Here is a 13,023-nt window from a genome sequence, read left to right on the forward strand (position 1 = left end):
ATACAGCAATTGTAGCGACTTGATCACTGAGCGTTGCAGCTCTCTGCCGCTGGCAGACTGTTTGTCGTCGAGTGAATAATGCGCGTGCGCAGTTTTTCTTGGGGAAACATTCTAACTACGCATGCTTATGCAGCAGGTTCTCGGGTCAGAAAAGCGTAAACGGTCGTACATACAAACAAGCAGAATAATAATATAGATAAGGTAATTGTTTATCATAAATGTCTACAGCTCAAATACGTCTATTTGTTTGATCTAAATACATTTTTATCTGTAGCTCATCATCAGCTGATCTTGGTGCGCGCCGAGGAGTCTTCAGTCGCCGCCATTATGGATCTGTGGAGATGGTGAGTGATTGTTATCCAGTAATTTTAAGATTTGTTAAGTTAACTTTTTCATAAAAATGTTTGCTAATCCAGGGCTAAGCTTTCGTTTCAAAAGTTGGGGGAGGGCATTCCTTGAAACTGAGATATAAAAGAGAGTTTGCTCTAAAAAAATAATTTTATATTAATGCAAAGCATTCACTAAGTAGAAATTATATCAATATTTACAGTATTTTAAAACTCTGAAAGATCTAATTTCAACATCACCAGTTTACCACATTACACTTTGCATAATATTAATTTAGATATCAATACAACTTATGAAACAGTAATAACACTTACACCAGTAATACTTAGGGTAAGTTGAGGACATCAAATTACTGATTAATTATTGATACAGTAAAAACTTTAGGTGAAAATGTTACCCTTTGGTAAAAAGGAGGAACGAAACGTATTATTGTTAGTCTTTGAATAAATATAAGCATTGTGCAAAATAAGTTTAATATATTATCTTTACCACTCTGTTATGATATATATCTTGGTTGTTGTAACAGTTCTATGTATTAATTCATCATTTTCTTCAACTTGTATACATATTAATTTTGTGATCTGGAGTTGAACAGATATGGCAATATCAAGAATGAAAATTACTGTTTTGGTATACAAACAGAATAACATTAACCATCATAGTAAAACAGAAAACATTTAGAAGCATAACTATACTTGTCTTAAGAAGAAAACGCATTACAATGCAATTTGCCGGCATGGCCAGGTGGTTAGGTTCGAATCTCCGTCACACCAAACATGCTCGCCCTTTCAGCCGTGGGGCGTTATAATGTGACGGTCAATAGCACTATTCGTTGGTAAAAGAGTAGCCCAAGAGTTGGCGGTGGGTGGTGATGACTAGCTGCCTTCCCTCTAGTCTTACACTGCTAAATTAGGGACAGCTAGCGCAGATAGCTCTCGTGTAGCTTTGCGCGAAAATTCAAAAACAAACAATCAATGCAATTTTGACAAGGTCTCTCTTTTTCTTTCGCCATAGTTTAACCTACTGTATAGTTAACTTCCAAGTTGTTTTTGCCAACCAGTAAATAACAAGAGCTCCTTTGTTTTACTTAATGAAAGATCCGAAAATATTCCTGCGCTGGACAACTGAAGTAATAAATTGCTGGCAGAGTGTTTTTCTTTCCAAGTGATCAAGTTGTTATTGATGAATGTGGCAAACGGCTGCATTCTTCAGTCGATTTTGTTTCGTAAAATTTCGAAGCCAGGTCTTCAGCCTTTTAAGAGCACTGAAGCTCCTTTCACCTTCAGCAGAGGAGGCAGGGACAGCAACCTTACAATAGTCTAAACCTGATCAAAGAGGCCATGGACCTCAGGCAGTATGTCCCACAATTTTTTTACAGCTTCAGCACAGGAATTGTAAATGTGTTTTGAGATGAACGTGGCTAACTACATATTCAATGATTTCCTGGTCAACACTGCGCATTGGTTTAAAACATTGTCAGTCTTTCTGGTAAGGATAATTTTCTTCAATTTATAAAATTTTTGCAGGCTTCTCTGATCGAAGATTTCTCTGAACTGCACATCTACAGTGTTTAGCGTATTGTAGTACTGAGCTATATAGTACCCCAAAGGAGACGTTGGTACCTGTAGAACAGCCTCACCAGTAAAGCACTTGGGTGGTTTTCTTATGTGTGGTGCTTGAATTGGCTTAATATTCAAGGAGTTGATTGATTATGTTACTTTATAATAAGTTTTGCTGAAGCTCTCCACAGTTCTTTTTTTCTTGAAGAGAGGTTTTGACACACAACCACTGCAGCAAGTATTCGAGAAATGGTTTATGTTCACTTTCGGAAAGAGATGTTCAGGCATTCCAATTTCTTCATCACTTTAGTGGCTACGATTAGTCAAGAACCGTTTTCCCTTCTGAAATATTTCCAGAAGTCCATTTGCTTTAGTTGCTGAGTCTTATGCACTAGGTGAAACCATCTCTTCTAAACCAAGCAACACTGGATTATACTAGTTGAGCACTGACTGAATGGCTAGGTTATGAACAACCAACCTTGTGGGGTACAGCGGTTTCAAAGTTGTGTAAGATCCACTCTCATACTTTGCTATTGCCTTATATTCTCAACTAGTAAAGCCTCCATAAAGAATCGTTAATCACCGACGAGACTGTACAAGTTGCTTGAGTAATGATATCTACACAATGAGAACAACAATGGACATAAAAAAACTAGTGATTGTTCTTTTCTAAGAAAAACCTGTGCACTAGAGTAATGGCCCAGCATATTTGCAGCATCATAATATGTTTGCCCATGAATACCAGAAAGACGTGGATTGAGGCACAGTAACACATCAGTGGCAACTATGGATATTCTTTCTCCTCTTGTCGAAGACATTTTGTAGAGACCTACAAATACTTCATGTGACATCAGAACTTGATCCATATAGCGAAGACATGCCGAGTTAACAGTGTCATTGTTCCATCAGTTGATCACTGAATATTGCAGCATTTGGCAGAGAACTGACTTGATTTGCAATATCTCGCACAATCGAGTTGTCCATTAAACTAAGGATCTACTTTTGAATTTTACGGCAGGAATAATATTAGATACATGTCAATAATATACAGAGTTTGGAATCATCATCTGACTACAACTTCAGCAGCTGTCTTAGATTCCTTTCTTTTTCCTCATGGCCTATAAAAGCCCACTTTTACCATGCCAAAAACTGCACTGTGTTTACAGTATTCAACAGGCAAGATTTTGCCTCCTGTTGATGTGACGCCAAAACAGCAGACAGCTGGATGTCTGCTAGTCTTGCCTCCTGACCATGAGTTGCCATTGCTACTTTATGCAATTGACAATCAGCATGCTTTACAAACCTCTCTAGGACGTTTTTTGTAAGGTATTTCCAAGTTTATATCTTTCTGACTCTTCTAATTTTGTGAATTCTGCCTCAAATGCCTCTGTACTAGGCAGATGTTGATGTTCAATTGATAATTCTCTCTCCTTATCACTATCCTCCCTGCCTGCACATTTTCCTCTCTCTCTTTCTCTGTGGCATTGCTGTGCACACCTGCCTGCCTACTGCTGCACCTCCTCCTGCAATAAACATGACAGCAACAATACCAAACTTAAGTATTATAGTGAACCCTTTAACACCTCTCTGTAACACACCTTAAAAATATGGATTCTTATAAGCGTGTGACTCTGAATGAAATATTTGTAGTAATAATAATATAATTAATAACAAGAAGAAGAGCGATAATACAATTCTAGTTACACGTGTTTAGAATAGATTTACAGACTATGTTTAAAATTAAGATATCACTATCTAGATTAAATAGTGTTTTATCATGAGAGATGTGAACATATTGGAGAGTAAGAAATGGTGTAGAAATAAAGTTTTATTATATCCTAACCATAATTATCTAGTACGTTTAATACTTTTAAAAGAGATGGTATTGACCTGACATCCATGTTTGTGAATACAAGTTTATTGATTCATTATTGTGCTTCACATATTAGTTCCTCTTTGTTGTATAGATAATTTTCAAAGTCCAAGAAAGTATATTACGTTTATCGAATTACATCCACAGTAGTCATACCATGGAAATCCTTCCTTTGTACAACAAATCGAACAATTTGTTTTCGACAATAACTTTCTAAATTTATGCTCTTATTCCTTTATGTCTTAACGCCTTAATGTTAAGAAACTGTGTTTGCTTCATGAGTGTAAACAAACTCTTACCACATTGAATTGTGCAACAACAAACTCATAGTCAGAACAAGAACAAAAACCAAAGCTAAGGCTAGATGACATTTTTATCTTAAAAGTAAGTACGAATAATAATGCAAACTTTTATTTTCGAAAAACTATAATTCGGCTCCAACAGTGAGTTTTCTAATCAGTTTTACAAAATGTTTTTATACTAACAGTACAGACAACCACGATTTACAATTAGATTCTTTTGTCCATACCGATATTATTTAAGATTTACAGCTATGAAATCAAGAACGTAATTTATCTAATTTTACCAGTATTTCAAAACCATACATTTAGCTCTCTAGAAGGAGAATAATTGCTTTTCCTGTCTGCAGTATTACGTGAGTTTCCGCAGGGTTCTAGTGACAACTGGTTTTACGTAAAAACAATTGAGAAGAAAATAGTTAAGCTGAAAAGTAACTTATCCCCGTCTTTATCCTTTCCCCATAAATTTGGTACCCTCTGCCCATTTATAAAAAACAACAATTTATGCTTCAATTTATCATATCATTTAATGAATTAGCGACTGCTTACCCAAATTAACTTACCTAAAGTGTTCAGAAGATTAATAACAAACAACAGAAAGGATCATCAATTAGTATATATTAAGTGATAAAAAGTGCAAAGCTACTTTATTCCATAATCTTAATTCTTAACGTGAAATGTAATGTAGGCTTAGCGTGAATTTGGCTTGTCACGTGCTAGCACGGTGTCATGTTGCCACATTTCTTGATTACAAATATATTTTTCTCTTCTGCATTTCCTTTCCAAATATTAAAATTGAGATTATTTGGTAATTTAACGGAAATCGTTTCTCGTGACTCCACCTAAAATATGCCAATTTGTCTGTTTTAATTTATTCTGTTGTAATTTTTATTCTTCAGAAAACATATTAAAAATGTATGAAGATGAATCGGAATATGACACAACAGTGCACCAACAAATGATTAAAACAGTTAACACTAGGATATTTTAGTAACTCTTAAATTACTGAATATGGAAATATAATCAAATTTTAAAATGTCTAAAACGGCTACTCCATTCTTCATCAATCTTATGCAGTAACAACACTTCTACACTAAAATAAGTGTTTTTCTTATCAGAAAATGTATTTTCAATTTCTTTTCAAAAATTTTGTAATATGTACAATAGTACTGTAATGGATCGGGTGTTTGAAATAATCTAACTAGAAAATGAGTTAAATATGCATATTTCCAACACAAAAAAATTATACTTCAAACCAGCTAAATTATCGACACGATATGAAGCATACGTTTTATTAATACAAATCACAAGGAACACCTCAACAATCGGCCTTACAACCTGCCAAGAGGTAGTAGAACTAACTTAACCTATTATTTTCAAGGACCGATAGTAGGGGTCCAGCGCAAAAAGGAAATTAAATTAGTATGTCAATTATGACTCCTCAGTTGATACTGAAATAAAATTTTGGTATTTCGTTTAAAAATAAGTCTTAAACATTTTGGTAAAGGTATTTTGAAATCTTAACACAGATTCCATGTTGAAACAGTTTTTCGGTCAATACAAGATAATAACTGTTATTCCAGAAACAAAAGATACTTTGTAATAATTCAACACTTATTCAAAAATTTAATATGGTGGTCCAAAATGGACCTTTTTCTGCGAAAGCCACAGGGTTTATATAAATTTGATTTGATTCAAAGGATGGAACATTTATTCAAAAATTGAACGATTTCAATCTATTACGTTATTATGTTATTGGTAGTTTGATGTTTTATTTTTTTTAACGAAGCTTTAGAAGGTAAGAATAATTTTAAAATCTGGTCCAAATAAAGAAAAACAAATGTAAGCTAGTTCAAATCTTCAACATTTGCTGTCGGTTTTTCTTCACACCAGTAAATTACAAAGAAAATATCAGCAAATACATAAAGCACTTTTTAAGAAAAGATGTTACATTGAATCTTGTATGAATATCATTGATTAGGTCAATTTTATGGTTCATTTGTTTTCTTTCTCTCAACATCCTTAACCTTTAGAATAGCATGATTATGTTAGCTAACTTTATTGCTTATGGAAAGGTAAATCGACAAAATATACTCTTGGCAGAGTTAATGTCTAATTTTGTGTTTGTGAGAAATCAGTCTAAACAGGTTTAGTTAAGTCTTCATACATAAATTCATTCTACTGTATGGCTTTATATCACCACTGGCAATTCAGCAGTTACACAAGTTACTTCGCCTTCTCTCCACTGCAATAACCAGCTGCTTCATTCAAATAGCCAGAATTACCAGTAGCATCTTTCATTTGCCGATGCTACACCGCTGAAACATTAGGCTTAATTTATCTTCTTGTCTATCTCTCAACGGTGTCCCTCATTCCCACTAACAATCCTTCTTCAAACGAAAAATGATAATGTTTTGTAGGAAAGAAGAAAAAATAGCAACATTTGAAACAAAGAAAAACATAGATTCACATCTATGTATATATATATATATATATATATATATATGTGTGTGTGTGTGTGTGTTTGTTTATGCGACGCATAAGAGACAACTTTTACTTTCATATTCTTCTTGTCGTTTTTAACGCTACAATTAAAGATCCTTTCATATCGGTATGCTTTTATCAGACCAAACTTTTAACATCAATTATGCGCGAGACACGACACCATCACAAGCTTAGTGGATAAGTATTCAGTGACATAAATCACTTATTGTTTGCTGTTTTTTCTACTGTTGAATCGATTTAAGATGCATTATTTTAAGCTAACGTGAAATTTTCTTAGTTATACGTCTGTCTCCGTACTCATTTCATCTAACATTAGAAACTCTATGTGAATGGAACACTCCAGTTATTTATACGCTCTTAATTAGCTATGAATCCGATGAGCGTGAGTCGATACACTTTTAGAAGAGCATTGATATATTGTTAATATCGTGAGTTCACTCACGGAAGGATTCAAACAGTTTTGTACAGATTTGTATGTTACTTATTTTTTATATTTGTTTTCATTTGATGTTGTTGTCATTCATAAAATAGTCATTTCCTTATATCTGTAAGTTCCAAATATAACATTTAATGGTATTGTTCAGTACATCCAAAATATTATTTCTATGAACAACAATCAAATATAGTTTGATAATTATATTTTTGGAATATGAAAAATTATCTCGATATCCTCCATGGTATATAACGTATACGCTGTCGAAGCGTGATCTAGGTGGTTTTTGTGATATTCAATTACATTAGAACTGGTGGTAGTTTTTATCAAATCTGTATTTATTAGCTCTCTATGAGTCTCCAATAAGAAAAATATAAAATCATCTCATCCCCACAGCTTACGTGTTGCACACTTCTGCCGACGAGGCCTTTCACACTAATATCTAAATCCATCAAATCAGTTGGGCTGAAAACATAGAAAGTATCAGTTGAAATGCTGTTTATGTCAGACTTTTATGAGATATCAATACTCATGGTATATGATGATTGTGCTGGTTAAGTGTGATTTGTAGGTCATAAGTTTTTTAAGTATTAACATTTTTATTGATCGTCTTACTTTCGAGAGGCTTATCCTATTTCCTTTTCGCTTTTACGGAAGATTTAATGTAACTTATTACGTCCCGCAGCCAGTTCTATGTGTTTGTTGCAGGGGGGTACTTAAAGTAAGAGTGATTACGTTTGTTAGACATTCCATATATTATGTTTAGAATGTTGTTTCTTTTGTATCACATTTAATATTTTTACATCTTCAAGGCCAGTTCAGGTATTATTATTTTTTTATATCTTCATAAACATTAGTTTTTGATTTTTACTATGGGAGAGCTACTGCTAGAAAATGCACGTGTTGAATACAGATTTCACTCCCTTGTAGGGGTGACTTTTCTTTAGCCAAATGACGCAATAGGAAGAAACGAAGAAAGCAGTCATATTAAGTTCACGTTGTCAAAACCAGTTTTTTTCTACAGTAGTTCAAGCAGACAGCAAGGTATATTATATTATTTATTGTTACTTGCGTGAAAAGTATTGGATATGCTATTTATTCATGGTGTCAGCAAAACACGTAGGTTCAAGAAATTTTAATACAAAACGATTAAAAACCTTATAATCCGAACGTTTTCGAAAGATGGTCTTTTCTTCTTCAGTTTGCCCCTGAAGAAGAAAGATCCATCTTTCGAAAGCTATCGGGTTATAGGGTTTTTCTCGTTGGATATACTTTTTAGAATATCGTTACTTCTTTATTTTGGTTTATTGTTTGGTATTAACATTTTATTATAAAGATTGTTTTACATTGTTAGCTTAATATATATATATATTTAGACTAGCCTAAAGCTTCTAAGCTTGCCAAACCTCGTGGAATACTATTGAGATTACAGCTGAAAGTATAATTAAAGTCGAGGGTATCCAACTGATGAAATAATGCATTCTATTCGTTTTAAGTAGAAACGTAAGAAACTTATTAGTTTAAGCATAGCTACTCATAGAATAGCTCCGAGTATTTGTTTCAAGTACAAACATTTAGCTCATAGCTCCGCAATCTCTTAACCGATTTGAGATCTAATTACAGTTTTGGACTTAGGAAGTCAAACCTTTTCGATTGATGTACTTGACCACTCTCAATGTCTCATAGGTTAATTGACTCTAATCCTGCCTAAAAGAATTTCATTTTGAGGGTAGGCTGGTAGAGATCCTGACAAGTAATAAAATCTAATCGGGTATACGGGGCGCGCGCCCACGCTTGGTATTCCTGGCGTATAAAATATTGCTAATAAAAAGGGAAAAATAGAGGTCTCATACATTAATTTACTGTAATCCTACCTAAAATAAATTCAAGTTCCGCGGCTATTGAACATCCCCTCTTGTATCTAATTAGCTATACTGATTGCCAGGTTGGTTTTTAAGTTTCACTCTATATATATATGGCTTAATTATAATTAATATTAATTATTGACAAGAAGAGAGTGCATGCAGGATATTCAGTGCCCTTGTAGAATTCAAGCTGAGCTGTTTTATGTGCAGAATAAAAATCAGATTATTCTTGAAAACCATTTCTGAGAACTTCATTTCCATCACCACAGGATAAATGGACCACACACATTTCTCAGTATATCACACTTCCATGTGGTGTCACACGATTTTCTTCCGTAAAAAATATAGACTAGATGCTCTGTCTAAAAAAAAACAAACACTTTCCTTAATTGTGGTCTATAATAGACTTTTTTTCTGCGAAAGCCACATTGGGTTTCTAGAAATTTTATTTGATTCAAAGGTTGGAACAATATAAGTGTTAACCATTTCTTCAAAACTTAGAAAGTTACCTAATCAAGACAACAGACTTAATAATTTCAAGAACTTGTGGGATCCATCCCAGGCGTTTGGAAAGGAATGACAATAGCCCAATGCCATAATTCCTAAAAATGTTCCATTCTGTCATGTATGGGTAAAAATGTGTTTGTTTTAGAATGTTTGCAGAAAGCTACGATTCCTAATTTTGAAGTAGTATACTAGGAAAAAAAGGCGACTAATCAAGAGCACCCACTACCAACTCTAAAGATACTCTTGTCTGACCATTACTCTTATAGTGCACCTACAACCCGAAATTGTAAATAATGGTTTTGTGGCAAGACCAATGAACAATGGAACCTTGGATTCACAGTCTGAGTACAATAATCCAAGGCCATGCTTTAAATAATCCAAGGCCATTCTTTAAATAATCCAAGGCCAAGCCATAAATCATAAATTTTCTGTATACGGAACACTACTTAATGTCCAAAATTTGTTCTTAGTATTTATCAGATTTTGTAGTTCATGTGCACTTAGAATATTTCCGTAAAGTAATCAACTTGAACATACAGAACAAGCATGCAATCGGAAAAGGGTCAGATTTATAAAGTATGACTAACAATTTTGTATTAAGCTATCTACTATTGGATAGCCAAACAAATCTTATTTGATGAGCTAACTTACATCCTACTGCTTTCGTTTAATTTGTTTCTTTTTTCTTTCATGTTGTTCTTCATTTTTGTTTTTTTTTGTACAATCGAATGTACAAACCAAGTTGTTGCTCCATTCAAAATGTTCGTTGGTTTTTCTATCAATAATAACTTCCATTTCTCCATTAATTTCTATTTTTTGTTTTTCTAATAAGCAGAAAACAGATGATTTATAGCTATAAAACACCACCAGGAATAATGTTACGAAAAACATATCGAAAAGAAGGTCGTGCTTAACAATTTTGCTTTTTCTTGTTAAATTCTCGTATTTTATGTACAATTATGCCTTATGCTTGAGCATTTAATCATTCACTAATAGTACTTCACTTGTACTAACATAGTACCAATTTATAATAAATTACTGTAATAAGAAACATTGGCCGGTGACGTGAAATTTGATAAGACCATTTTGATGTTTATCATACGAAACTGCTCTTAAAAGTATTTCTAAAACCAAAAATTGTGAAAGGTTTTATTGCTACAGAATGTAACTTAGAATGCAGAATACTTATTGGTTTACATAGGCAACATTTCATCTGATTTTAATTACCTGGTAATGACAAAGTTCACAATTCTTATTATTGTTTTAACACTAAAATCACCACAGGTCGAAAATGCTACAAAATGATGAATTTACGCACATAGATATTGATATTTTCACGTGTTTTTAAATAACTGGAAAAAAGTGTTAGAAATAGGATTTTAAGTACCACAAATATCAATGGTCAAAATATATTAACCCAATAATATTATTGTTGGTATCATATTAGCAAAAGTGTTGTAAAATGAAAAGGGTTCAGACGCTACAATCAAGACAAACGATAGTGTGTCGTGCGGCCAAAACAACCTGCTGCAGGACACACTGTATGTTATTACAGGAGTGATAGTTTAGGGATTTTCCACTTTCTTTACCTTAGACTATGGTAATCCAAGCTATCACATATTTTCAGTGGATGTGCTCTATTGCACTCTTACTTCACACACCAAATTTCAAGCCAATCCATTAAGAAATACCTGAGACTGAATTTCTTCCTTTTTTTCTTCGCATAAAAATATATGTAAATTTATTTGATAGAAAAACATACCTAACTTTTATGGATTTTTTTTCTAGTTTGGTACACTGATATATCTTTTCAACCTGCAATTAGGAGTCTCATTTCGTGTAAATATAAGCCACATGTGTTAAGTTATTCAACAAAAACCGATCAAATTTAACGAAACGTTTTGCGTACGCCTCCGTAAAAAGTCACATGAGCTATCGGTCTAACATTATTACTACAGCTTTACCTAAGAGTAAAAGTGTGTCATTTTTAATTTTTTTTAAGTCAGATTAAAGACGGCTGATTTATTGCAGCAAAAGGTGAAAGGGCTTGCAGATACAAAAGTATTGATTAGGCCAAGCAAACTAGATTAGCAGTTTCTAGCTCAAGTTTTCAAAAGATTCATAATGGTGGACAGATATTTTTTATTATACATTGCCAACTTTTCAACACAAATTTACTAAATTCTATGAAATTATCCTGATTAAAAGTGTTTAGCGTCACGTGATATTAGCTTAAGTATTTAGGAGAAATAATGATGCTTCATACGACTGTACGATAGCATGGGGGTGGTGACATGAAACTGTTAATCTAAATTCCATGACGTTACTATAAAGGAAGCTATTAACACTGTTTTAGAGAGGAAAAACCACCACCGTATGTTTTAAAGAATCTGGTTAGTTCTGTGAAGTAAAGGGCTGTTCCGAGTAATAGGGTTGCGATCCTAAAGCTAATGTGGGTTACTATCGAGAGTCACTTTCATATTTGGTGTTGTTTGTTGGTGTGTATTGACAAAAAGTCATGATATCTAATCAAAAACACCTTAGGTGTGAAAAAGAGATGCGGCCAAAAAGGGATTGAACGTGCGACTTAAAGGAATGAAATCAAAATTGACGGCCAAACTGATAGCTACACTTATAGCACTGATAAGAATATTACAGCAATTATTCATTCATTAGTTAGTTGGGCTGCGTTTTTTGTTCAACTTGGGACATGATGGTGGATAAAACAAAATACGCGGCCTGGCTAACTAATGAATGAATATTTGCTATAAAATTCTTATCAATGCTATAAGTGTAGCTGTCAGTTTAACAGCAATTTTGAGTTAAGTCCTTTAAGTCGCATGTTAATCCTTTTTTGAACACATCTTTTTTCACACCTAAACTGTGTTTGATTATATATAATCTATACTACAGTAATTGGTCAGTTCTACATTTAATCAAATGAACTTATTTACCGAGTAAACACTAAAATATAAAATTTCTTAGTTATATCTTGTTTCGGTAATGTTTAACAGTTTTTTTTTACAAATAATAACGTTGTCAAACAAGACAGTAAAAAAATATTAGTCACATTTTTTACTTTTAAGTTTAATATATACTAATATATTACAAATATAATGAATTTTGTTGTTTTCTCAGCTCCCCCCTCAGTCACTCAATGGTAATTCTGCAGGGTTACAACGTCAAAAATTTGGTTTCGATAACCGTACAGAACACAAATAGCTCATCGTGTGCTAAACAAAACCACACCAAGTTCTTTCTCAGAATAATAGACTCTTGCTAAGTGTCCCAAAACGTGTCTCATGTTCATTATATTTTGTGCAGATATATTAATAACAATTCAGAAAGAAAAACGACTTGCACAAGTTGCTGAATATTTCAAACAAATTACATTGACCACACAAACTGATTTACAGGTAAAATATTAAAAGAAAATCGCTATTGTTTGCTACAGAACTCATTTAATGATCATGACTGGGCAGTGACTAGTGGTTCGCTAGCCGGACTGAGAATCAGAGGGTCCATTATTTGTCTGGTTAGGGCGCTTGACTTGCAATATTTGAGTCGCGGCTTCGAAACCCCGTACCCACCCAAATATGCTCGCCCTTTCCAGCCGTGGGGGCGGTTATAAAGT

At 33.5% G+C, this 13,023-nt stretch overlaps 1 protein-coding gene across 1 annotated transcript in view; it reads left to right on the top strand.

Annotated features, from left to right (window-relative positions):
• The window catches only part of LOC106478574 (GTPase-activating Rap/Ran-GAP domain-like protein 3), a 437,755-nt gene that overhangs the window by 296,815 nt on the left and 127,917 nt on the right, over positions 1-13,023 (top strand). The window contains exon 3 of the mRNA XM_022382188.1: positions 275-344. Coding sequence (XP_022237896.1) covers positions 275-344 — 70 coding nt within the window. The remainder of the gene's footprint in view (positions 1-274; positions 345-13,023) is intronic.

This window comes from Limulus polyphemus, unplaced genomic scaffold (assembly GCF_000517525.1).
Source record: "Limulus polyphemus unplaced genomic scaffold, Limulus_polyphemus-2.1.2 Scaffold227, whole genome shotgun sequence".
Classification (NCBI taxonomy): domain Eukaryota; kingdom Metazoa; phylum Arthropoda; class Merostomata; order Xiphosura; family Limulidae; genus Limulus; species Limulus polyphemus.